The sequence below is a fragment of the Vigna umbellata genome, chromosome 11, assembly GCF_029865625.1.
Source record: "Vigna umbellata cultivar VRB3 chromosome 11, Vumbellata_1.0, whole genome shotgun sequence".
NCBI classification, from domain to species: domain Eukaryota; kingdom Viridiplantae; phylum Streptophyta; class Magnoliopsida; order Fabales; family Fabaceae; genus Vigna; species Vigna umbellata.
The window spans coordinates 2,757,599-2,785,552 of NC_142175.1; the positions used below are offsets into that span (position 1 = coordinate 2,757,599).

General features: G+C 34.6%; 3 protein-coding genes across 3 annotated transcripts; 2 read left to right on the forward strand and 1 right to left on the reverse strand.

The window, feature by feature from the left end:
- Positions 1 to 1,598: 1,598 nt before the first annotated feature.
- On the reverse strand, positions 1,599 to 7,185 carry LOC124840593 (rop guanine nucleotide exchange factor 7-like). Its single transcript, XM_047316667.2, has 7 exons — positions 6,528 to 7,185; positions 5,801 to 5,923; positions 5,526 to 5,680; positions 3,430 to 3,504; positions 3,060 to 3,350; positions 2,397 to 2,753; positions 1,599 to 2,196 (listed from the first exon to the last, which is right to left on the reverse strand). Exons 1-7 carry the CDS (start codon positions 6,859 to 6,861, stop codon positions 1,696 to 1,698), a joined length of 1,836 nt encoding a protein of 611 aa, XP_047172623.2. The 5' UTR covers positions 6,862 to 7,185; the 3' UTR covers positions 1,599 to 1,695.
- Positions 7,186 to 20,076: 12,891 nt separating this feature from the next.
- Positions 20,077 to 21,874, forward strand: LOC124840599 (uncharacterized). Its single transcript, XM_047316677.2, has 4 exons — positions 20,077 to 20,405; positions 20,487 to 20,630; positions 20,861 to 21,004; positions 21,442 to 21,874. The coding sequence occupies exons 1-4, from the start codon at positions 20,077 to 20,079 to the stop codon at positions 21,872 to 21,874; spliced, it is 1,050 nt and encodes a 349-aa protein (XP_047172633.2).
- A 1,805-nt stretch (positions 21,875 to 23,679) lies between these two features.
- On the forward strand, positions 23,680 to 27,743 carry LOC124840598 (serine/threonine-protein kinase BSK6-like). Its single transcript, XM_047316676.2, has 10 exons — positions 23,680 to 23,961; positions 24,057 to 24,277; positions 24,748 to 24,883; positions 25,008 to 25,141; positions 25,234 to 25,339; positions 25,755 to 25,840; positions 26,174 to 26,362; positions 26,663 to 26,827; positions 26,973 to 27,086; positions 27,266 to 27,743. The coding sequence occupies exons 1-10, from the start codon at positions 23,880 to 23,882 to the stop codon at positions 27,506 to 27,508; spliced, it is 1,476 nt and encodes a 491-aa protein (XP_047172632.2). The 5' UTR covers positions 23,680 to 23,879; the 3' UTR covers positions 27,509 to 27,743.
- The last annotated feature ends 211 nt before the right edge of the window (positions 27,744 to 27,954 follow it).

Consider the following 27,954-nt stretch of genomic DNA (forward strand, 5'->3'; position numbering starts at 1 on the left):
ATGTGGTTAGTACAACCACTATCAATTAGCCAAGATTCGCTTGAAGCATTGGTTGAAAAACAAGTTGCAACAAAAGGTTGATCGTCCTCCTCTTCATTTTCAATTTGAGCATCTTTTTCCTGCTACTAAGTTTGGTTCTTACATATGACAGCTTCATGCCCAAGTTGATTGCACTTGGTGCATTTAGTGTCAGGCCTTCTCCATCACTTGAATGGAGGATGACCCATCTTGTTGCAATGCTTGTAAGGAGGATATTTTCCCTTCAAGCTTCCTGCTTTGCTTTCATTTTTGACAACACCTTCTCTATCTGGTTGTTGGTTCATTTTTTTGTTTTTCCAATTGTCTTCATGTTTAGCAAGCAAGGCTTCCTCAAGAAAGCCTTCTTCTCACATAACCCTTCGTTGTTCTTGTGCCGACAAGGAATTCAACAACTCTGCCAAGGTGATCTTGGCTAGATCCTTAGCGTTTTCTAATGTGGTTATGGTAGCTTCAAATCTTTCAGGTACGATAACCAGAATTTTTTCAACAATATGAGAGTCCTTAAATTCTGAACCAAGCAATCTTACTCTGTTTGCTATGTTTCAGAAGCATCTCATAGTACTCCTTGATAGTTTTAGATTCCTTCATCTTCTACAATTCAAAGTCTCTAATGAGATTCAAGACATGCATGCCTTTGATTCGATCATCTCCATCATATTCTTCTTTGAGATAATCCCATATGGCTTTAAGCTGACTTTAAAGACATGATTCAAGTGAAAATTGTTGGTGAAAGTGCAGCAAAGAGGCACATCTTTGCTTTAGCTTTTCTAGTTTTTCCATCCTTGTGATTCTTGATTTAAGCCATCGTTGGATTGTCAGGTAGAACAGGAATTTCATAATCCTCTTCAACTGCCTCCCATATATCCAGAGCTTCTAGGTAGGCATTCGTACCGCTCAAATTTGATAATTTTCACCATTGAAGAATTATGGTGTTACTATTGAAAAACTTGAATCCCCTTCCATGCTTTCAAATTTTTCTCTCATAGATATCTCGAGAAGAAGACTTTTGATACCAATTGTTTGTTTTTAGAATCAAAATAGTAGCATTCTTGAAGCTAAAATGCTCATGTATAATTGATTGTGAAATAATAAGAAATATTACAATCTCGAAAAAGTAATTATCTACTAACACTTTTATCTTAGTTTTAATTCACTACTCCAATCCATAATTAAAAAATTAACTAAATCCTTTTAACATACTTTAACTCAATTAAATTAAAAATAAAACATTCATTTTCTTAACATCAACATATATAGATGTATAAAAATTCACATTCTAAAATCGATTTTAATATTTGAAACCAGGAACCACATCACATGACGAGGCTACACGGAGTTCCCACTGTGTTTACGTCATCATCTGTGATGCAAACTGAATCAATGTCCCTACAAATACAGTCTGCAAATTAAAACCTTTGTAGGCCTTCTACGTTTTTTTACATATATGCAATGGACAAGAAAAGCATTGATAAGAATATTATTTGGAATACACTGATAATAGAGAAATTTTTTACTGTCTACTAATGAACTATCATATTATTAGAAAATATTACCTTTTATTTAACGACTTTAAGTCTCGTACTTAAAAATGTTATCAAATTTGTTGACAATATAAATTTTCTTGTGGTGTATCAAAACTAAACTCGCTGATATCGGTCAATTAAGATCCTTTCCCTCTAGCCATGCCCGGTCCAATTTAGCATCTTCTGTGCAATCACTTGACTCCATTTCTGTTTCAAATGCTGGCACTTCATCAAATGTTTTTAATCTTGGAACAAACATCTCCGTTGGACAGAAGACATAGTTCTTTTCTTTCATCTCAATGCTACCAAATTCAGTTAAAACTTTACTAACACCTACTCCTCTTTGGGGAAGGTTGCATCTGTTGATGAACGATGATTTGGCTCCCTTTGCAGGGCTAACACATCGTGCAGGAGAAAAGCTTTGTTTGTCAAAACATGGTTTTTGGCCTTGCCTCGAGCATGGAACTGAAATGCTCTTGTGTGCAATTACACCAACTTTTGAGAGAAGTGAGAATGAATCGGAATGTTTAGTCAAGTCATCAACATAGATCACATCATCGATGCGTGCAACAATGTTAGATGCTAAACTCTCGAGTACTCGTGAGTAGCTCTCCAGAATGGATTTCCCAACATCCTAGAAAACAGACAAATTCCACTCAACGAATAAGAAGAGACTTAAGGCATTTTTTACCACAATTTAAATCCCTGTGGAGGGACTAATAAAACAAGTCAAATACATTATTTTTATTAAATGTAGGAACTAAAAAGACTAAAAAAGAATATTCAAGACAGAAAAACTTGAAGAGGGAGAATGATAGGTAACTAGATACTAACCTTGTTGCATTGGATTTTGCTCGTATCTAAGGTTGTTTGAGGGAGACTGGGGAAACGTTGCTTCAAGGAGAGCAAAACACTTTCTGCTTTTTCTGCAAGAGTTGCGCTCTTGTCTCCCTCGACAATCAGATCCCTGAAAATTTCCCACGATGATTTTGAATTATTTCTTGTAGTGCGACCAGTAGGCCTCGGGTTGGTCTTCAAACGCCAGATATAAATGGAAGCCTCTACTCTGTTGGCAATCTCTATGGCTTGATGTTCGGATGATAAATCAAGGCAAGCTAGCAAACACTCAGGAGAAAAACTGTCGGCTGTAATATATCTGTAAATGACATCCCCCAAGCTGGTTCTTGCAGTCTGAAAAAGAGGGTTGTATCAGAAATTTTAGTAGAAAGTTTGGAAGATTCGGAAAATTTTTCTCTTATTTAAAATAACACTCTTCAGAATTACAAGTACAGAAAGAGGTGATCTTTGAACACGAACTAGAAGATTGTCAAACTACTGATATACACTCACAACACTTAACATGTTAAAATTGTGATATAAGCTCGCACGTGATAAGTTTATTCAAAGGTGATAAATCAAACTGTTTAACCAAATGCGCAGAAGTCATTAGTATCTCATGATGCTTGAATAAATAGGGAATGAAAATCCACATTATACCTTGGGAAGAGACTCCAAGTAAGCATCGGGAATCTCCATTTCAGCTAAAGCAATGCTGTTAATGGCCATTGCAGCTTTTAATATCTGGTTTGTGCAATCCCTCTTGTGTTGTAACTGCTTTCTTGAAATTTCATGGAGACCACTAGGAGGGACTTGAGGTACAGGAAGCCACCACTTCTCCTCTAGTCGCTGAAGCGCTTGGCGAAAAGAAGATGAACCATCTGTATCAGGAACCACAACTCCTTGGTCCACATACCTAAACTCTGGATTCACAAAACTATCTAGTATTTCCTTTGAAAAAGAGAAAATGTTTAGAATGTGTTATTTCTAGAAAGTGGATTAATGTGCTATAAATGCTGTAAAATCTTACAAGAAGCATGTTATCTAATTTTCGTAGTGCTGGCAGATTGACATAAAGATCTGAGCGAGGTCTACAAGTCATGACCTATTAATCACATGTGAAAATAAACAGTCTTAACATCAAGAACTATATATATTCCTTATTTGGTAGAAAGGTTAATCAATCCTACAAAAAGAAAAATGATGGATATAAATCTACTGCAAGAGCAGACTCCGGAACTATTGCATACAGCAGGCAATGCATGCTCATGATGACTATCTTAACGTTGAACATGAAGGGATTAGCACAATTTTAACACACACATGTAAATCTGATGTTAAACATTTGTAAAACAATCATGAACGTGTCCTTACTATAGATCAAGCTTATCATGTAGCAAACATTACTAAAGTTTTCAACTTCAATTTACAATGCTAAAAGTTCATGATTGTATCCAACTGACATTACAAAATTATAATTAATGACCATCGGACAATTCTTTCACTGAATTCTCTATGCTTTGTTAATATTTAAAAGTCTTGCACTTCAAATGCCGAATGAAAGTTATTTTAAAGAAGGAAAAAGAAACACATATTTATAAGTAATACATGCATCAAACAACTACATATAAATCTTAGTTTTTTGAGTTTGTGAAAGGAAAAGTTGATGGGATATAGAAAATGTGAAAATAGTAGAATATGAATGTAGTATATGGAAGAAGTGTATTTTGTAGTTGTCTTAATTGTGTTAGATGTTGTCTTACTTCCAGCGATAGTGCATATGAGTATTTATAAACTCCATTCCACATACATGATTATTCTAGAAACTTCTAGGTAGAACTTATGTAGAATGTTTAGGTTATCTACCATGTTGAATGTTTTTGATTTTTTCTTCCTATCTTAGGCTTTTCTACAATGTTCTAGAATTTTTAGGGTTAAATATGTTTTTAGTCCCTAAACTATTGGCCGTTTCTGGTTTTCGTCCCTCTTTCAAAGTAAGGTACAATTTGGTCCTCATTCTTTTTGAAACGTTCGTTTTAGTCCTCGAAAACTAAACACTGTTTAAAAATTTGGTCCTCATTTAGCAACAAATGAGGACTAAAACCAAATTTCCGAGGACTAAAACGAACGTTTTGAAAAGAATGAGGACCAAATTGTACCTTATTTTGAAAGAGGGACGAAAACCAGAAACGACCCAATAGTTTAGGGACTAAAAACATATTTAACCCGAATTTTTATTATACTTTAATACTCCTCCTTGATGCAAATTTGGTAACTCCAAGCATAACACGTAGTAGTTCAAACTTTGGTCTTAGTAACGTTTGTGAAAATATATACAATTTGAACTTCTTCCACCATTATTCTTGGGAAAACTGTCATCAACTTCTTGTTGAAGAGCAAATAAAGCCATTTAATTCTTTTGCTTGTTTTCCTTTAACTCCTTCTTTTGAGCTGCAATAAGAGTGCTGGTGTTTTTTGGAATGGTAAATCGCCCTTCTTTAATTTTCCATATATCTTGTGAGAAAAAGAATGTCTTCATTTTGACACTCTAAAAATCATAATTTTCTACTGTGAAAGTAGGTACTAGAATTGATGATGTTTGATTTGTAGTGACCATGGGTTGAGAAAATATTTTTTAAAGTAGTGTAGAATGGAGTTATGACTTTTTTTGTTGAAGTAGTTGAAAAAATTATTTACGTTCAGTAGATGACAGAATGTAACTCTGCATCATGATTAGTATTTTGAGGTTGTGAAATAAAAAGTTGATCAAATATAGAAAATGTGAAGATAGTAGAATGTGAAAGTAGTAGTTGAAAGAAGTGTATTTTGTATTGTCTTAGTTGTGTTGGATGTTATCTTACTTCAAATGAAAGTGCATGCGGTTATTTGTAGATCTCTACTCACTGATTATTCTAAAAATTCTATCAAAAACTTATATAGAATGTTCTAAGTTTTTTTATCTATACAGAATGTTCTTGATATTTTGTTCTATCTTAGACTTTATTAAAATGTTCTAAAATTTGTATTACATTTTGAATAATTCTATTTTGCACTTTTCTATATTGTTCCACAATTTGCATTAATAATAAATCAACATGAAAATTGTTTTTTAAGTATTATTTGTACCTCAACCTTTCTTCCATCAGGAAATGTTTGCCATGTAGGCTTCAATTCAACAATATGATCACTGACACAAAGAAGCCATTCCATCTCTCTTCGCCACATTGCTTTCCTTTCTGATGTCAAAGGTTCTAACTTCCAAAGTTGCCCAAAGAGGGTGGCTAGAAATTCAGAAAATGTTTGTTCTATCAGAACTTCAGATTGAAGATTGAAGCAAGAATTGCAGTTCTTAAAATTCACTTCAGCAACCTTAATCTAGAAACTGCTTCATGGATACATACCACATAGATTTGTGATGGCATTGGATATAGCCAACGCTGTAGGGACTCCATTACCCGAACCTGACATATCTTCTCCAAGTAACAGTTTTGCAAACCTCTCCTTCATCATTTCAAGCTCCAGCTCTGAGAAAAAAATCATATTAGAGAACATAATATGTTGATAACCTAAGCCAGGAGCCCCCATTGTAAAAATGAAACCTAAATTAAGAAAAGCCCAGCACTATAAAAAAAAAACACAAATGCCAATTTTCTTTTGAAAACTTTCTTAGGAAATACCTACAAATTTTGTCATCAATAATGATTTGTAAAAATTTCCTATCAATTTTTTTTTTAAAATAATTTTGCACAAAACATTTTCTGTAAAAAAAATTGTAAGAAATATTTGTAAATTTTATATTTTTGTAGGAAATAATTATCCACAAAGAATTATCTATCAATTAAAACTCTTAGAAAAAATAACAAAAAAGAAAATTCTTACAAAAATTTGTAACAAATTTGCATGAAAAATTCTAATAGTGCTAGCATTTAATGAAGTAGAACAACACAAAGTCTAGCATATGATTCCAAAGGCTTGAATTCCTGCTCTCTTTCGAGTAAGATAGATTCAATTTTTTCTCCATGGTTATTTGAGTATAAATGCTTTTCCTATGTTGACTTGCATACCACTAGTATGTTAACCAAAACAAAAGTTATGTATTATGTGCTTACATAAATTAAATTTGAATACCTGGTACTGGTAATACAGGATCCTGCTCCTCGGAAATGTCACTAGCGGTGTCCTTTATCTCTGCATCTTCACTTCCATGTGGACCGGTACAGCTGGATGCAGAGAGTTCTTGAACAGGCCACTCCATCGAAGTTGATGAAGTAGAACCATCATCACCACCTTGACTCTGACCATCAAGTTCTATCATCTCAGATGACAGCAACTCAGAGCAAGAACTGCTTTCTCCACCTTTATCTTTAACCAAATCAGCAATATTCTTATCATTGCAACTATTTTCCCATTTTGTGTATCCTTCAACACCATCACTCTTGTCAATAAAAACCTCACCTTTCATTGCTGCTTTCCCCTTTTCACAAAACAAAGGCCATACTAGAAAACAGTGCTGTTTGTTACCACACCAACGTGCAGAATACTTTTCAGACCCCTTTGAATGTTGTGAAAACTTAGAGGTGGTTGAGACACCAAGGACCTCAAAATGGATTGGGTTAGTGGGAATGATAAGGCACACCAATGGGACACATTGTTTCCGCTTCTGATAGTGCTGTTTGTTCTTGAGTTTATGCTCCTTGTTTGGTCCAAGAACCTTTCATAAGTTGTCAACAGTGTCTGATAGCGAAGGTATGGAGCATTTGTGGGATATGTCTGTTTGCTTAGTTATACTTGAGGGATGAAGGTGAAACCAATCATAATTAGTACTATATTGCTCAAATAATCATGTGAATCTCAGAGACACGTCAGAGGCTGTTCTTCACTCCATTTAATCTAAGAACCCCATGGCGTAATATTCCTGATTCAACATTATCAAGTAGTCAATAAAAAAGTTAAAACAATAAAACTCGTTTTTCATTTTGTATTGATCGCACTGTCGTTTTGTTAATTACAAAACTTTATAATTTTTAACATGCCGTGAATGGAACAATATAACAATCTTATAACCCAATTAATCAAAAAATTAAACAAAAATGATTTAATTAAAAATATAATATTTTTAAATATTTAATAGATAAAACAAAATTAATAAAGATTTCATTTATTGGAATTTGAAACTTAATATATAAAACTTATTTTATTTTTGTTCCCCTGTTTAAAATGGTTTGTCTTCGGATTTAATTGAAGAGTTGTTTTGAGTGTCATCTAGCACAAATAACCGACATTTGATCATGGCGTAAACGTTTTCTGACAGGGTTATCTAAAATAAACATATGCGTTTATTTCAGTTTTTAAATATAATACGTAGTTTAAACAATAAAGTCTTATTAAAATTAAATTATTTTAAAAAAATTTCAACAATTTCAATTAACTAATTTTACTAACGATTAGTGTGATGATCTGTTTGTAATTTTTTTAAACGTGTATTTTTAATAAAAAAAGTAAACTCCGTTTTATTTATCTAATTTGTTTTTGTTATAAGAATAAGTAATTTTCTGTTTATTTTAAGAAGTAAATCCTACATTTCTTTAAATAAGTGATATTGTCAATTGTTTGATGCAAAAAATACTGATTTTAACAAAACGAGTGCAATATCAGTCGAAAAAAACTATTGATCAAACTCATCATTCAAAACTCAAACATGAAATCTAATTTAAAATATCCAAATTCAGTTTTACTCAAACAATCATATACAATACTGGTGATTTTTCATAAGAATTAATAAATAATAATTATATTATTATATATTAGAAACTATTTTAATAAAACTAGAGAGACAAACTAAACAAACAAAACTATACGTAAAAAGACTTGCGCCATTTGTAAAAGGTCATCACTTCGAACTTAATGTTTCTCTTAATAAATGGTCGAATATTTAAATTTTAATAATATCATTTATTGCATAAAATAAATTATACTAAAAGGAAAATACAATATTGTATTGTTGATGAATATCTGCAGGAATTTTAAGATTTCATATGCATATTTTTTCAGACAAACAAAGCAAGAGAAGGTGTTTAAAAGGAAAACAGAAAGGAAGTGATTACTTTGAGATTAGAGGGTTGCAGTTGAGATCTGATAAATAAACTATAATAATTTCTGACTTACCTTAGAAGGCTGCTTATTCTCGAAATCAAAATTTTCTGCTTCATCATAATGCCGGTTGTTCCAACTTAACTTGAAGAGCCAAAAAGCTTCTACCAAAGACCAACACAACAACTAAGTTGGTATGGATTAAAAATTTGAGACACTAAAAAATTTGAGAAAAGTTTTGCTGCTCTATTCATTGTTTTGTTTCCTTATCATGCAATTAAGATAGACTCTAGTTGCTGTTGTTCTCAAATGAACTGAGATATTATCTGACGATGTTCATTTATTATCCTATTTTAAATATTTGTCTTTAATTCTATTAAATATTTAAGTTGACTTTCGTATCAACACAATTAATACGGTTAAAAAGTTAATATTAAAATTTAATACTATTTTTAATGAAAAACGTTAAACTTAATATAGGTGAAATTCATTTTAGTAAAAATAATAGTTATTATAACTAGTAAAAGGATTTTATTATAATAAGTTGAACGATGACATTTTTATATTACAAGTAACATTTATTATGGCAGGTAAAAGGAGATTTGTCATAATAATTAAAAATCAAAAAATTAACAAGACTAGTGAAATCCACGTGTATAGTAAGTTGGACGTTGTGACAAAATTGAAATTATGTTAAAAAATTATTATCACGTTTAAGAAGACCTGTCATAGTAAGACTTTATTATGATGGTTAGTTCACTGCCTGTTATAGTATGCTTAATTCTTAATTTCACTCTTATTTCAAGTTATTCCACACATCCTCTTTGATTCTCATGACGCACATTCCCCCAAGTCGTTGCCTCCCCACACCATCGCCTCCCACACACCATTGAAAAAACATGTTGTCTTCTCCCATCATTCTTTACATTATCTACGTTCATTATTCACAACGATCTCTACATTCTCTGTTTCGGTTTGGACAATCAGGTTTTGTTTGTTTTCTCCACTTAGTTGTTTGATATGTTGTGTTTGAGATTGGTTGTTTGAACTTCAAAACAACAGTAACTACAACAGCCTCTGATGTGTCAAAAGTGTGAAGCTACACTCTAGTAACCTTTTTAGGGTTGCGAATTTCAGAAGCCCATTTCCCCATTGTCTTTATTGAACTCCACAATAATGTTTATTTCTTCATTTGAATCACAAAAGTGCTTTAGTTAGGCAGATAATTTTTGTTTGGTCCACGATAAAGTTTTAAGAAAACACCAACTATAGCCACTCGAAGAAATTAAAGCACCAATGGAAAATATTGCTCATTAAAAATATTGCTCTGTTTGTCCCCACATTCAACATCATTATAACTATTTTGAGTTATAATGGAGGGTTGTTTTCTAGCAGTGTAATTGGAGCTAGTGTTTCATAAGGGTCAAAGAGAATGGTGAGCGAAGATTATTGGGTTGCACATTTGATTAGAAAACAATTGTATTCTTAACTAAATCTATAATTATTTTCAACTTCATTGGGTTTGTTGTTGGTTGAATTTCTTTTATCTTTGGGGCCTCTTAATACCATCATTGATCTATTTGCATCTGTAAAAGGAAATGATGTTAACTTTCTTCAAGCAAATTGAAGGAAACTCCATGTAGAAGGAATTATGGACGTGGAAGCAAGTGATGATGTAGGGTATGGTGTGTGGAAAGTGGTATGGAAGTGCATCTTGAAGAAGTTTGGGTCAATCATTAAGAAAAAAGGAAAGTAGAGTCAATAAGTGATGGCAAACTCTAGCCATGGCCTAACACATTCATGAAGACTTGGAGTCATCTAAGGAAGATGGGCCTAAACTCCTTCTCGTGGACCATCTTAAGCCATCATAAAGATTTAGTAGAGTGATAATAAATTTTGGGCCTTGTACTATGGGTCAAGTAGTCTAGATTTTATTTGGGTTTTGTATTATGGGTCAAGTAGTCTAGATTTTATTTGGGCTTTGTATTATGGGCCTAGTAGTGTATTTCAATATGGGCCTTGTATTTTGGGTGAAGTAGAATAGGATTTTGACTAACCAAGTCAACAAAGAGTCAAGACTTAATGCTGACTATGTTTGGACGTCCAAATGAGGGTATTGACCGGTCAACATTTTGGCTAAGGTTGGAGGACAGAGGAGCTCATTTTCGTCCAAGGCATGTGGATGCTTCCTATTGGAGAGTTTTCCTCCTATTTAGTGACCATATGTCATTCTAGGATTGAAGAGTTTTTTCATAGGTAGTGGCCACATGTCACTCTCTCATTTGAGAGGATTTTTGCCACTTGTTTTCCTCTTATTGAAGAGAATTTCTCCTTGCTCTCCAAGCTAACCAAGGTGACTCTTTTAGGTCTAAATTTTTTACCCTTTTTAAGACACCTTAGCCTATAAATAGAGGTACCTCTCCATGATGTAATCATATTTGAAATAGATTAAAGTTATGCTACCATTTTGTTCACTTATACTTTTGAAAGGTCATCCTAGGCTAAAGCAACCCAAGTGGCCTCCTCTAGCCACCTTTCTCCAAGAATTGACCCAATCTCTTTTAGAGAACCCTTGAACACTTCATCTTTCACCATATATCCATCCAAAACTATGACACCAACCACCATCCACCACACATTCGGCAATCCACACAAAAATCGTGGGCTCCATGACTATATGGCTTGGTTGCTTCGATATTTGGCTTGTCCTAGCTAGATCATCGCCATCATTTCGGATCAGAACCTTGGTTCTTCAAAGAGCTAAGTTTCTCGGTCTTGATCCTTGGTTATTTTCGTGTTGTTTATTGAATTTCCTTTTCTTGTCTTTTGTTTGTTTTTACTTGATCATATTTTTGTGCTTTATGGTTCTATGAACCATTCTATTTTCACCATTAGGTTTCCATTTTGTTCTTTGTTTATGTGTTTTAAAGATTTTTTTTGGTCTTTTCTTGATATATATTCGGTGCATCTTATGGCTTGAGTCATTTTAAGCTTTTAATCTTTAAATGTTTGTCTAGAGACATGTGTAGTTCTTTTCTTGTCATTTTTCTCTAGTAGTACTTTGAAAAATCTTAAAAAAAAAATATCTAACTCAAATTTTCCACTCTTAATCTTACCCAAATTGGCATTTCAGCCCTTTTTTTTATCTTATTTAAAATTGCATTGAGATCGATAAGTTTCCTTTAATTGCACTTTGGTCCCTCTTCTTTGACTAGCCTTGAACAGGGTTGACTATTTGACCAATTTTGTCCAAATTATTAAGCTACCCAATGAGGGATTACCACGTGTCAGTTCCCTTCCCCATCTAAATTAGAGTTTTCAAATTCGGCATGAGAGATACTTTCACCATCATGCGAGTTGGGAGAAAGGTGCTTGTTCCCGGAAGCTGCTCAAGAATGCGAGATGCTTTGGGTGCTGTCTCACTTCACGGTGGAGGCTGATTTGTAAGGGGAAAATGAACATCAGAGTGAGAGGATTTGTGATTTGGGATTGTTTGAGTGGTGCTTGAATTTGGTTTTGGGTTTTCCCTTCGCGATTGTTAGTTCACTACTTGTCATAGTATGCCTAATTCTTAATTTCACTCTTATTTCAGTTAATTCCACGCATCCTCTTTGATTTTCATTATACACTGATGAGGTTGCTCCAGCAAAGGGGTTTAGTTGAATGCAGCTGAAGATGGAAACAAAGTTGGGTAGAGGAAATGCATAATGAAATCAGTGGCAGCAGAGGAGGTGCTTGGGGTATAGCAGTAATGTGCAGAGGTGAAACAGTGGTTGTAGATGGTGGAGGACGAGCTCTATGGAAGGTGAAATCTCTAGCTCGGGCGGCCTTCACTGGAAGGAAGCTAGGTGGAGGGGGAAAGCTCAATTTAGAGTGACTTGAAATGTTCTCAATTTAGACTGGAAATGCTTCAGCATGATAAACTCTCATTTCATTCAAAAGTTTCTTGTTGGAAAATGTTCTCTAGGTCCTCTTGAAGCCTTCTAAGCATTCCTCTAGTCATGGGTCCTTGAGTGTACGACTTGATAGGTGCCAACTCTTCTTGTTTATGCTTGATTTTATTGTGATGGGTTCATGGTTGTCTATTGGGCTTGAACCCAAGTCATCATACACACTACCACAAGTCATTGTCTCCCCACGCCATCGGCCCCACACACCATTGGAAAAAACACATTGTCATCTCCAACCATTCTCTACGTTATATATGTTTTCTATTCACAACGATCTCTACATTCTCTGCTTCATTTTGGACAATTAGGTTTTGTCTATTGCCTCCACTATAGTTTTTTGATATGTTGTGTTTGAGATTGGTTGCTTGAACTTCAAAACAACAACAGCTACAATAGCCTCTGTTGTGTTAAAAGTTTGAAGCCATACTCTAGCAACCTTTTTAGGGTTGCGACTTTCAACAACCCATTTAGGTTTGGGTGTTGGCTCATTTCACGATGAAGGCTGATATGCATGGGAAAATGAACATTTGTCATATGTTTCTTATTTTTGTAGTGGTTGATAGTACTCGATTTGTAAGTTGGTGGTTTCTTGAAGGAGGATATTAGACTTTGAAGGTTCATAGGGGCGTAAAGTAGGAAGATGCGATTAGGGTAGCACGATCTTGAATCTCGCGATTCATCATGGCTTTGTAGTACTCTGATTCGGGAGGTAGCACAAAGGTATAGATGCTGGTGGTGCGATGGAGGTGATCTCGGTGGTCTAGCAAGATTCATGGGGGCTAGGTGATGGCAACGCATGGTGGCTGGCTAGATCTAGGGTTTTAGTTAATGGATGGTTGGATGAAGAAGATGATTATGTGGCACAGTCTCTTGGTTCACTGATGAGTACAAAGATCAATGACATGGAATTATTTAATTTGTGTATTTAGTGTATAGAGGATCAAATATGTGGCAACTTCGTAATGGTCAGATCCATAAGTAAAGGATTGCCACATGAGATCTGGTGGAGTCTGATTTGTTAGTGGTAAGGGACTGTGTATAGGAAAATTAGGGGGTATAGAACATATTCCCGACCCAATGTTGAGAAAGTGGTTGTATTTATAAAAGCTAGGGGTGTAGGAGAAAATGTTAACTGTAACCCATTTCATAAAAAAAGAGTGTATAAATGAAAAATCAGGTGCATTCAGCTCCTTGTGTTTTCCTTCCTGGAATAAACTAATTTTTGGCTTTATTTTGCAACTTGAACCACTTATTTTCATGCTTTGAATCAATCAAATCTTAATTTCAGTTGTATCAACAAAACATTAGATTATTCAAAATCATTTATACAACTAAAAATCACTTTTTAAGCTTCTTTAATTCTCAAACTCAGTAAATCTAATCGTCACAAATCTAGTTCAAATCAACTATTTAAATACAAGAATGGCAACAAAAATTGAATTTAAACTATAAATATAGGACACAACATATATAAAAATTAATGACTTTATTAACTTGTGTATCATAATTCATAACATAAAAAAAATAGTATTTACACTAGATTTTAATAAAACTTTACAACGAAATGCCGAAAATCATTAAGCCAACTTATTTCTATATATTTGTTTCTTTTATTAAAATAATAACTTAATTACTAGTAACCAATTAATGTTATTATATATACATGTATTGAAAACGGGTGTTACAGAAAAACATTATAAGTTGTTAATAACAAAAAAAAGAAAGAATAAAAAGTGGTTTCATGCCCCTATATATACTATAGGGAATAAGTTTTTCCTATTGTACAACTATTATTTTCCACATAAATTCACCACGAGTCACCATAACACGTTGGCGACTTCACTTACATCAAAAGCTCTGCGGCTGTTTTTAGGTGGTAAATGGACTTTTCATCCAACTCATCTTCCGCTCCCTCAATAAACTCAATGTTTCCTAAATGAAGTACTGCAGCTACTATAAAAAGAAAAAAGAAGAAACATACACACACTCTTCAATGGGAATGTTACTGAGGGGTACCTGCTCATCTGCTGATCCCAACAACAACCTCCATAGCTCTCTTAGTTGCAACTTAGAATCATCCAACCCATCCAGCTCAATGCAATTTGATTGATTAAGGTAAATGGAATTTTCTCGGATCTCCCAGTTTGTACTTACCAGAGATTCCTAGACATGGGAAAACTCAAATGTAAACAATGAGTCTTGTAAGCTAACTTAAAAAACTTCAAAAAATAGTGCAACTTTATGAATATCACTCAACTTCATATGCATGAACACCTTCCAGCTACTGATTAGGAATTTCAATTAAAGTTTGGATCTGGACGTAATTCAATCTCATAAAAACCAATTTATAACATCAGAATTATTCTACAATAAAACATAATATACTTAACACATGAAGTAGATGAACCTCAATCATTTCTAATACAGTACACCTAACACACGACAAAATGATATTAATCAGCCAAATTAATTCACCTCAGAGCAATTATTAGGCCTAACCGGTTCTCTCAGGTAATTAGAAATTGTCGTTACTGCTGCTTCTATAGATCCATCTCCCCCTTGTGTCATCAGGTGTTATGTTAAACCAATAATTAAGGTAATCAAGAATAGCTAGATTAAGAAGAGAAGAATCTACCTTTTCTTTCCAATAAAAAATTTTCCCATATTTCTCAGCGAAGCGACTCCAAAAACAACGTGGGATGTCCAAAACAAGTAAAGCACCAACGTTGAAATTCAATATATTACCTGATCAACAAAAAACTCTTCATATATTACCTCTACTGCTAGACGTATCAAGACAGAAGCAAAACAAAAAAGTAAGAAAGAAAATTGTGGGGGTATCCTTTACCATATATGGAGTGACCAAAGTAAAAAACCTGGCGTATCAGGATAGTTCTGGGCCAAAATCCTTAACTTAAATCTGGTATCTACTACAATAGCAGCATCCTCTTCTGCTAGTCTTCTCTACTGCAGAAGCATCATTGACTAAACATCGATAATATTCCTTCTACCATAAACTCACAAACACCAAAATTTAGTTCTGTTAGTATTTTGAGATTGTGAAAGGAATAATTGATAGGATAGAGAAAATGTAAAGATAGTGAAATGTAGAGAAAATGTAAAGATAGTGGAATGTGGAGATAGTGGAATGTGGAAGTAGTAGTTGGAAGAAGTGATGTAATTATCTTTAGTTATAATAGATGTTGGCTTGCATCAAATGATAGAGTACATGGGTATTTATAGACCTATAGATTATTCTAGAACATGCTAGCCACAACTTATGTAGAATGTCCTAGATTTTTACCTATGTAGAATGTTCTTGATTTTTTTCTTCCTATCTTAGGCTTTTCTATAATATTCTAGAACTTTTATTACATTTTAGTACTTCTATCTTAGAACTTTCTATATTCTTTTAGAATTTGTATTACACTTTAATACTTCTCCTTAATGCAAATTCGGTAACAAGCTTGTCAGAGAAAGTATTTTGAAGTTGTTTTACACCTGGTCAAAATTGTTGGGTCAATAACGTTGTCATTCAAAACTGCTTCTTCTCCAAGCCAAGGCACTTTTGCATCAACGTTCTCTTTGATTGTTAAATCAATTTTGATCAACTTTCTATGCGGGATTTTTTCGCAAGTTTCGATCCTAGGGGGTTGCCTCATGCTCTATAAATAGAGCACTTCATTCACTTCAAAATATATCTTCAAAAACCACTCTTCCCTTATTCTTTCTCTATTATTCAATTCCTAAAATTATTCTGGGTTTATTTTCTATTCTTTTTAGAGATCCTTGCTAGTTCTAAACTCCTTAGAAATTTTTGAGAAGTTCTTATTGTATCTTGGGGGACTTGCACAACACATCGCGGATAAATCCTTAAGAACAATGATCTACACGCCTCGGGAAATTCTTTGTTCATAATCTTTATTCTTTTATTGTCAGTTTTTCCAACAATCTTAAGCACTTATGGCTGACATTAATAACTTATTCCCGGAGAATCAAAATACTATTTTCGAATCAAAATATATATGGACTGTTTGAGATATCCAGTGAGATACCGGATGAACAAGTTGTATCTACATAATGGATTGAATAGGGAAGAAAAGATGTGTGCATTTGTGCTTTCTTGGCTGCTACTGCCAAGAAGATTTATACATGATAGGTTAACAACGAAAGATATATTTATGCTCAATGCCATAAAGATAAGAAAACCAACCAACTGGGTTATTGTCTTGAAAGATCATATGATTGAAGTTGGAGTCAATGATGGGAAAAATCTGTCTTATGGGGGTTTTATTAGTAAAGTCTTGGCACATCAACAAGTGGATCTAACTAGGGAAGTCAAAATTGAATGAAACAGATCAAATGAAATTGGAAAAGCCATATTGACTTGTATTGGGTTGAAGAAAACTGTTGATGGTTGGTTTTTCAGAGATGTTCAAACTCCAATTATGAATGTGGCTGGACCATTGAAATCTGATGAAGATACACCTTCCTTCACTCCACAAATAGAATTTGAGAGATATGTTATAGATCGCTTTATAAAGGAATCTGAAAGAATATTAAAGGTTGAAAAATCTGTGTTCAGAATTGAGAAGAAATTGGATGAACTTATCAAAAACCATATTGACAGTGCCTCGTCAACAGAGGATTCTGATGATGAAGAAGAGTCAACTGATGAGGATTCCATGGAAATGTCTGAATCAGAATAGGAGTTTAGAGTCTTAGTGATATCTGTTTTGATGATCTGTTATCTTAGGTTTGTTTTTAATACTTCATTTTGGATGAATGTATATTTGGCTATTAACCATTTAAGTCTGAACTTTGTTTTGTAATGATATTATTAATGAATGAAATAGATCTATTTTGGATTACATCTTGTGTTAATCAATAAATTGATTGATTGAATCTAGATGATTATCATGTATCTAGTTTTAAGTAGAACCGAAGCTAATGTTCTCAACCATTTAAAAGTGTCACTACGTTTTAATATGTTTTCTTTTTCTTAAATCGGGAACATATTAGGGGAAATTAAATGAGTATTTTTGCAATGGATATAATGATCTATAAAATTTCATTGAATTCAATTAATATAAATTGTGATTGGAAACTTTTTTATATAGATATTTAATAGAAATAAACATTTTACTGTTAATAAATTAAAAAGGTTTAAATTGTTGGCAAATTCTATTTCTATATACACGAGGAAAATATTTTAGCACACGACTAACTTTCAAGTAGTTCTTGAAAACATTTATATGTTATTGAGTAAAACAAGTACCTTTAATACTAGATTACCTGAGTTGACATTACCAATTAATTTTCATTAGACCGGTAACAGGATTAGTTTTCATAAATATTCCTTAATGTGTGATAGTAAAAATCCAATGGGAACATGCTTTACAAAAGAGTATTAATAAATCTCTTAACCCAAACTCTGCTACAACTTTTTAAAATAAATTTAATGCAGTTAAGTTAAAAGAACTGCATTCATTTTTTAAAACCAAAATATATAGGTTAAACTCATTCGGAGGTCTCTATTTTCGTGGGGTTGTCTCAGTTACATTTCCGTCTTTTAAGTTTTGCCAATTAGGTTCTTAATATTGAAAAGTTGAATGAATTTGGCCCCTTCCGTTAAATCAACTTAACGGGGTTAAGTTTTTGCTTACCCATGAGGTTGACGTGGATAATTTTGGATACGTGGCATGCACAGACCCTTATACCTGGGTTTTTTTATTTCTACGTGGCATTTTCTGAAACAACGAATTTAAAAATTGGGGTTTTTATTAGGGATTATATAATTAGGGTTAATTGAATATTGAATTGGGATTATAATTGGGAAGAGAAAATCTGAAGCTGAGTGTTTCGCAAGCAGAGGTGAAGTCCTTAGGGCATTGGAGCTTCGTGATTGGAGTAAGGGTTGCTATATGGATGTGAATCGCGAAGTCCTTGAACGTGTATCGCAAGCGGTTGGTGTGGATTTTCGTGGGAGGTTAGTATGTGTACTATAGATAGGTATCAATTTAATATTCGATGCTATTTGTTGTTATCTCGCCATGCTTTTTTGAATATGAGGCTGGGGTTGATTGTAGTGTGATTGTATGCATATTGCGATTGTGGTCCCGCGTGTCCCCCATAGTTAAAGTTATTTGTCTGCTGTCATTATCAGTTGTTCAATGTTTTAATATTTGGTGTTTTTTGTCGTTTTACGTTTATTTATAGGTGTAGAATATTCTTGATTTTTTTGTTTGTGATGGAGGGTGATATAGAGGTTGTTATTCACCATGGGGGGAACTTGGTGAACGAAGGGTGCCTGAAGTATGAAGGGGAAAGTGATACTATGCATTTTGACCCTGACTTGTGGAGTTACTTTGTTGTGGTGAGTGTAGTAAAAGCGCTTGGATATGATGGATTTAAGGATTTGTGGTATTTTGTTGGATGTGGTCCTGTATTAGATGGTAAGCTACAAAGCCTTGTGTGATGACGTAAGAGCTATGCATATGGTCAATTTAGCTAGGTTAAATGGTCTGGTTCATTTATATGTTGTGCACACTGTGTCAGAACTTGATGTCATTAAGATGATTGAATATAATGGTCATGAAGAAGGTGAGGAAGTTGCACTTGAGATGCATGAGGGTGGTGAGTGTGCAATGTTGGATGAAAGGACAGAACAAGATGATGGTTTATGTCTTAGGCAATCCTTGGGAGATGGTGGTGTCACAAAATAGTTGGATGAGGGGGTAGGTGGTCATGTTGGTGAGGGTGACAGAATAGAAGTTCATGTTGGTGAGGGGGACAGAATAAAAGTTGATGTTGAGGGTAAGGGAATACAAGATGATGAGGCTCATGACAATAGGACATAACCAAATAATGTTCAGGAGACAATAGAAGTTGATGTTAAGGGTGAGGGGGACAAAATAGAAGTTGATGTCAAGGATGAGGGAATACAAGATTATGAGGCTCATGATGAGAGGATAGAACCAAATAATGTTAAGGATGAGGGAATAGAAGTTGATGAAGCACATGATGAGAGTCCAAAAGCAAATGATGTTGAGGGTGAGACAGTGGAAGTTGATGAACCACATGATGAGAGGACAAAAGTAAATGATGGTAAGGCTAACAGAACAGAAGTAGAAGAAGAGTTAGAGGACATAGAAGAACAAGTCCGTGAATGGAGTACATCAGATGATGATAATGGTGAAGTGAATAGTATGGATGGTTTATTAGACATAAACATCCAGTGTGACTTCAGAGAAAATCATAGTTCTGGTAATATGGAGGTTGATTGCAGTGTTCTTTTTGAGTCGTATTTGGAAGAACATGACATTAGTGATAGCAGTTTATTCAATGATGAATGAGAATCTGAGGAGATAACTTCTCCTGATATCAGTGATGAAGAAAGTGATGTTGAAAGGGATATGGAAATTTTATTACATTCACTATGCCAAAAAAGATGGTTGATTTCAATTGGGAGGTGGGAACATTTTTTGGGCACAAAAAAGACATCTTGGATGCCATCAAAACCTACGCACTAGAGAATGGAAAAAATCTAAAATTTATTAAAAATGATAAAAAAAGAATAAGGCTTAAGTGTGTGGGAGCAAAAGGAGAATGTCCATGGATGGCTTATTTTTGGTTGCATGGAGGCAATAGATACATGGCAGTTGAGGACTGTGGTGGATCGACACACATGCAGTAGGGAGCATAAGTTGGGCCTATTCAATGCAAAATGGCTAAGTAAGAAATTGGAAAAAATAGTTAAAGAGAATCCTAATGTTAAGGGTGTTGACATTAGAGATAAAATAAGTAGGAAATGGAACATAGCAATAAGTAAAAATATGGCTTACAAGGCGAAAGCCTATGCTTCAGACGAGGTGGAAGGGTCCTTCACTATGCAATATAGTAGAATTTATGATTACGCTCATGAGCTATTAGCAAGAAACCCAGGGTCCACTATCAAGATCAAAGTGTAGGACTATGATGGAAAACAAATATTTGAAAGGTTCTACGCATGCCTCAAGGCATGCAAAGATAGCTTTGTCTCATGCAGGCCAATCATTGGCCTTGATGGAGCCTTTTTGAAAGGTAGACATCGTGGTGAGTTGTTAACTACTGTTGCTCGAGATGCAAACGATCAAATGATGCCACTAGCATATGCCATAGTAGAGGTCGAGAACAAGGAGACTTGGACATGGTTTATGGAGCTACTCATTGAAGACCTAGGTGGACCTGAGTTGTGTTCTTCACTTACATAGATATCAGATCAACATAAGGTAAATTGCATTATTGGTTTTTGTGTTTTATCTTATAAATATCATCATACTTATTGCTGACTCATTAACAAGAACTCTTACCAACTGTACAAGATCTACTTCCTGGAATTGCACACAGATTTTGTGTAAGGCATTTATATGCCAATTTCAGGAAGAAATTCCTTGGAAATAATCTTAAGAAGCTTATGTGGAGGGCAGCAACAACAACCCACCCACATAAATGGGAGAATGAGATGAGAAGTATAAGAGAGGTCAACGAAGACGCGTTTCGCCACTTGATAGCTATTCCTCCAAGGTATTCCACTGTCCATCTTTAGATTTCTTTTACTGTATGTTAGGAAGCTAAAATTATGAGTTATTTTAAATACTAATTGTATGACTTATTTCTACATTCAAGGTTTTTGTCCAGATCAAGGTTCACAAGCACAACTCAATGTCATACCTTGGTAAATAACATGTTAGAAGCCTTTAATAGTGTTTTGGTTCACACGAGGACAAAACCAATTATTACGATGTTGGAGGAAATCAGACTTTACATCATGAAGAGATGAGCCACTAATAGGTCAAGGATAAAGTCATTTAAGTCATCAATTTGTCCAAAAATAATCAGTAGACTACAAAAGGAGGCCCTACTAACACAGTACTGGATTCCCAAGTATTCACAAATTTTTTTCTTTCTTTTTTTTTTTTCAATTGTTGCTCTGCATTACTAATGTTGCCTAATGTTCACAGCTGGTCTGCACAAAAGCTATTTGAAGTCAGACATGTGTCACAAACTGGGGACAATTGTGTTCATGCATTGGCATCAATGAGGTTTCTGAACCTCAATGAAGAGGACTACATACATGTATGCTTTCTCACTTCAACGTATGAAGAAATGTACTTCTCTATTATCTATCCTATTAATGGAAACAACCTGTGGGAGGTAACACAACATCCAGATGTCATCCCTCCATCAAAAAGAAAGATGCATGGTCGTCCTAAGAAGAAAAGAAGGTTAGAGCAGTGGGAGTTGAAGAAAAATAGCACCAGGATGAGCAAAGGTGGATTGGTTAAGAGATGTAGCAAGTGTAGGGAAGTGGGTCACATCAAAACACGCTATCCCAAGAGAAACGAACAAAATGTTTTGCAGTCACAGGGAGAAGAACCCACTTCATTGGCTTAGGGTGCACTACATGGAGAAGAACCATCATCAGAGTTGAAACAATGTTTTAAGTTTTATGAAAAGAAATGTAATAGATAGATCAAACTTTGATATAATCCATTACAACACTCTTTTAGAAACAATGCTTTAGCTTTCAGTATTCTATATATTGGTATTTGTATGACTACATACTTATTTGGTATTATGAATGGCAGATTTCATTGCAACCTTTTACTTGTGAATGACACATTTCATTGGAACATATTAGTTGTGAATGGCAGATTTGATTGGAACATTTTAGTTCTCAATGGTAGGTTTGATTGGACCATTTTAGTTATGAATGGTACATTTGATTGGAACATTTTAGTGGTGAAAAATGTCATATGTGAAACCTACAGATTTGATTATAGGCAAGCCTACATTTTATGCAGAATTGAAACCTACATTTAATTTGTGTTCAATGTGAGACCTGAATAAAGTACATAAGCCCAGTTACATGTTACATTGGTTCATTATAGGCAAGCAGTACAAACAAGAATAATGTTCACTACAAATCTTGATTTCATTCAACATTGAACATCTTCATTTCATTAAACATTAAAAATCTCCAACTATTACTTCTGCAACTAACATAACAAAACTATTACATCTTCATTACATTACACCTATACATACACACAGATTATCATGCCCTTCCCATCAACATTGCAACTACAATCATGTTGATTACACATACAATACAAACAACCCCAACCAAAATTTTCGTCCACCTTTCAAGGCCCATCACGGCTTTCTGCAGACCAAGTATCTTGTTATCACTTTTATTTTGAAAACTCTTCAGACTTCTCATCATTTGCTTCCAACACCTCACAGCTAACACTTTCGTCAATTCCCCCCTCACTGGACCATCTGAAGTAGTTGCATCCAACATTTTCACTTCCACCCTTATACCTAGGGCAACCCAGAATTGTTTGCCTCGACTCTTACTGGTTTTCGTAGTCCTCAGCACAGACTTCTCTCCACAATGGCAAATCAGTGACGCGTCCTTCCTATTCCTGCCTCCATCTCCACTACAGCTGACAGAGCGGAATTTCTTTTGACACTCATTGCAAGTGGACGATGAACACGAATGCTGCATAGACATGGTTGCGTCTTGCTTTCCCACTTCCCTCTTTCCAACCTTCAATTGCTTTCCAATGTTCAACAACACAACGAACCCTAAATGAACCCTAAATCCCAATATTTATAAAATCAGTGATGGGAGCTTTTAAAATGGGTCAGAAACCCCAATTTTTAAATTCATTGTTTAAGAAAATGCCATGTAAAAATAAAAAACCCAGGTATAAGGGTCTGTGCACGCCACGTATCCAAAGAACTCCATGTCAACCTCACAAGTAAGCAAAAACTTAACCCCGTTAAGTTGAATTAACGGCAAGAGCCCAATTGATTCAATTTTTCAATAGTAATTCAAAGAAGGGAATGTAACTGGGACAACTCCACGAAAATAGGGACCTTCGAATGAGTTTAACCAAATATATATGTTTGATTCATAAACAAATTCTAAATTTTTAAAACTAAAAATATATTTAATCACTTAATAAATTAGTAAGAAAATTATGAAAAGACATAAAGGCAAAAAGCCGATGCTAAGATTGGAAAAGACCCTTTAGAAATTGAAATACAAGAGTAAAGAAAAGGCTGTTACAAAGATAGAAATATGAAAGACATAAAAAGAAAGGGATAATAAAAAAAAGTAACGATAAACAGCTTATAGTTGTGTACTCTACAACATCAAGTGAATGAAGAGTTGTTGGAGAACCTTAATAGTTGATTAGAAGGAACCTTTTGAATTGCCAACTCTATGACTTTTATTTTCCAACATTACCTGACACACACAAAGTGTCATAGACTAAATGGGCTCACGACAATGACCACTTCGTGAAAATTCTACATTTGCCATTCGATCTTAAATTGCACCATTTTGTTCTGGTTCTTTCTTCTTTCTTGTTACTCTCTAGCTCTTTACATGGGGGCTCGTTGCTCTAAATTCTCTTTCTGCTGGTTCCACTCCCACCTCAAGCCTTCTGTTCTTGAGTCCTCTGACCAAGGTTTATGTTGTTCTTTGTTTTTGTGTGTTTAGTTCACACGCACATCTTTTGTCTAGAAAGTCTTGCTTCTCTTAAAAGTGTCGTCTTTGCTGCAGAAAATGGTGAGAAGAATGAGAGAAAATTGTGGCCCAGTTTTGGTGAGTTCAGTTTGGAGCAACTGAAGACTGCCACAAATGGGTTCTCCTCCGAAAACATAGTGTCTGAGCATGGTGAGAAAGCTCCCAATGTTGTATACAAAGCAAAGCTTGATAATGGACAGTGGATCGCCATCAAACGTTTCAACAAGTTTGCCTGGCCTGATTCTCGCCAATTCCTAGTTTGTAACATGCACTTACACTACATTTTCTCTTTCACTGATTTTTTTCAAGGTTATAAATGCCATTGAAATTGACTCCAAATGCTAAGGACTACATACAATTGTGGAGCAAAGTTTTAATTTGCAGTCATCGTTGCAGTTTTGTCTCAATCCTTGATTTTGAAAGAAATTGTTGACAAATTTGACTGATGCTGCCACAATTAAGGCGCAGAGACTTCAAAATCCTTAACACCGCTCCCGAAATCACAATTGTGGACCATTTTTAAATTAGTGAAAATGCAGCTGGTATAATTGTGGCTGGGATGTAGTTGTTAGATCTACAAATGCAATAGCCACAATTGTGGTCTTGATGCAATTTTTGAGATCTCCAAAATCCTGATGTTGAGGCTGAAAATTGAGCAATTTAAAACTTTAAATTTCTTGTACATCTTTTCTTTCAGAGTTTGACATGATGTTTTCTGTGCTTTTAGGAGGAAGCCAAACAAGTGGGGAGCCTTAGAAGCGAACGCCTAGCAAATTTGATTGGTTATTGCTATGAAGGGGAAGAGAGGCTTCTAGTAGCAGAGTTTATGCCACATGAAACTCTGGCCAAGCATCTATTTCATTGTGAGTTGTTTGTGTTACGTTAAACATTTATGTTAATATTCATGGGTTTCAAATCTTCCCTTAAATTGTTTTCTTAGGACTTGTAATTTTGAACATGAAAATAATTATGGTTTATTTGGTGCAGGGGAGGCACAGCCAATGAAGTGGGCCATGAGGTTGAGGGTCGCTTTCTACTTAGCTCAAGCTCTAGAATATTGCACTAGTAAAGGAAGGGGCTTGTATCATGATCTCAATGCCTATAGGATCTTGTTTGATCAGGTAGAAAGGGTTTTAATAAATACTTCCGAGTTCCAATTAAACCTTGTTTCTTGCTATTTTTAACTTGGGACTGGCTTGTGCTGTATCAACAGGATGGTAATCCCAGGTTGTCCTGCTTTGGACTCATGAAGAACAGCAGAGATGGCAAGAGTTACAGTACAAACTTGGCTTTCACCCCTCCTGAGTACTTACGGACTGGTAAAGTTTTTAGGTTGTTTATGTGTGGTTGTTAGATGAGTGTATGTACTTGATCCGGGGCACAACTGAAAGAGATCTGACGCCACTGAATCAGCCATAAAGTTGTACTGTTCTGTTTGTAATACAGGATCTTATTGTATCAGAAAGGGGCCTGCATTCACTTTTACACCCTCTTCTGCAAATAAGTCAAAAACTAATTGCTTTATTTTTTTTTTCAGTTTTAGAAACACAAATTTATATGGAAATTTATCTGGAAAAAAAATCGAGCTTCTCTTCCTTTTTTCCTTTCTATTTTTCCCTAACCTAAGAAGATTCATCCTTTAAGATGAGGGACCCGTATTTGTAGTTAGTTTGCATATGCTTACATATTCTGGTATGTGACTCTTGTTCTTCTGTACATTTGGTTCATATGCAGGTAGAGTGACCCCAGAGAGCGTGGTTTACAGTTTTGGAACTCTGCTGCTAGATCTCTTGAGTGGTAAACATATTCCACCAAGCCACGTAAGCTTTTCCTACTATTGTTATGTCTTAAACACTCAATGATGTTAAAATTTAACTATATGTATTTTTTGATACTTGAATATTGAAACTGGATCTAATAATGTATATTTGTATTTTTCATTTTAACGAGTTTTCATTTGATAAGCTTCCTTAGTCACAGTGTCCAATATTTTTAAGTTTCAAAAATAGTGTGTCGACGTAAAAATGTGTTAAATATTTAATGTTCATGGGACCATGTCTTGTATAAGATGATTCATCGAGGTCGGTTAATAAACGTGCCAAACTTGATGAAGTTAAAAAATTGATATTCAAAGCATTCACTTCTCTCTACAGGCACTTGATCTTATTCGTGGCAAAAACTTTCTGATGTTGATGGATTCTGCCTTAGAGGGTCACTTTTCAAAGGATGATGGAACTGAGTTGGTTCGTTTGGCCTCTCGTTGTTTGCAATACGAAGCTCGTGAGAGGCCAAATGCAAAGTCTCTTGTTACGTCTCTTATGTCACTTCAGAAAGAAACAGAGGTATACATCATTCGTGTCGAGTTTTCATAATAGCTTGTGCATATGTTTAATAAGATTTGATTAGATCATCAGATCATGCCATTCGTTAATATGATGTGACGCTAAAGTAAAATCCGAATATTATGTGTGTATGTAACAATATTTTATAATAACAATGTATATAAACTAAACTCGTATGTGTTTATAATTAAGAATTATATTCAATTTTTAAGATGTTACATAATCAATGTGAAATGTGACAAACGTTATACCCGCATGTTAGGAAGACTATAATTTCTGATTTGGATAGTATATGAGCAGGTCCCGTCGTATGTTCTGATGGGTCTACGGCAAGAAACTGCATCCTCAACAAAGCAATTGTCGTTAACACCTTTCGGTGAAGCCTGTTTGAGACTTGATCTTACTGCAATCCATGAAATATTGGAGAAGACTGGTTACAAGGACGACGAAGGAATTGCGAATGAGGTTTTCTACCATTTTAAACTTTTAGAAAAAGGGTTTCATCTTACTTGAATAGAATTTACAAGAGAAGCTTTGTTTACAGACTTTTCCCTTTATATTTGTTGTTACTATGACTACAATGTTGATTCTCTCAATGCTGAAATTGCAGCTTTCCTTTCAATTGTGGACCAGCCAAATGCAGGAAACCTTGAATTTGAAGAAGCATGGCGATACAGCTTTTCGAGCTAAAGACTTTGTCACTGCCATTGACTGCTACACTCAAGTAAGAGGATTTTTGCTTAATACAATTTGTTAGTGACTGATCTTGAAAGCTATCTAGCTAATTCAATTTCTAGTATCTACTTAAACAAGACCAACCAAGGCATTACTTGATGATATGCATCACCAGCTTGCAATAATGGTGCTCACAAACATAACCATTGTTTATTTAATTTGTTTCAGTTCATAGAGGGAGGGACCATGGTGTCACCCACAGTGTATGCAAGGAGATGCTTATCATATTTGATGAATGACATGGCACAAGAAGCTCTTGGGGATGCCATGCAAGCCCAAGTTGTATCACCAGAATGGCCTACTGCTTTGTATCTTCAAGCAGCTTGTCTTTTTAGCCTTGGAATGGAGAACGATGCTCAAGAGACTCTCAAAGATGGGACTAACATGGAAGCCAGAAAAAACAAAAACTGAAAAATTGTATAGATTTTCCTATTTTCCCTTTTTCCTTTTCTTGTCTTGAGAATTATTTAATGCCCTTCTAAAGTAGTTTATAATTTGTTAGGCTTTGCTTCCCATATCCTCTACCATCATTCATTTCTTTTTTATTTTTTTGGCTTTTGGCTTTCCGTGATGCCCGGGAGTGAAAATACAGTGCCTGATTTGAAATTTAATACGCGTGCACCCTCTTTTTCCTTCTTTTGTTTCACCTGCATGTCCTTTGTTGTCTCCACTCAATAACAATGATGTCAAAGTTATATATCTATGCACTACAATTTATGATGGACCAAAAGGAACGTTCAATAATTATGATGTCACATGGAAATATGTTATTAAATACAATTATTACTTTAAAAATATATTTAAGATTTTTTTTTATTAACTCGCTGAATTTTATTTTGTGATTACATGCCTGCATA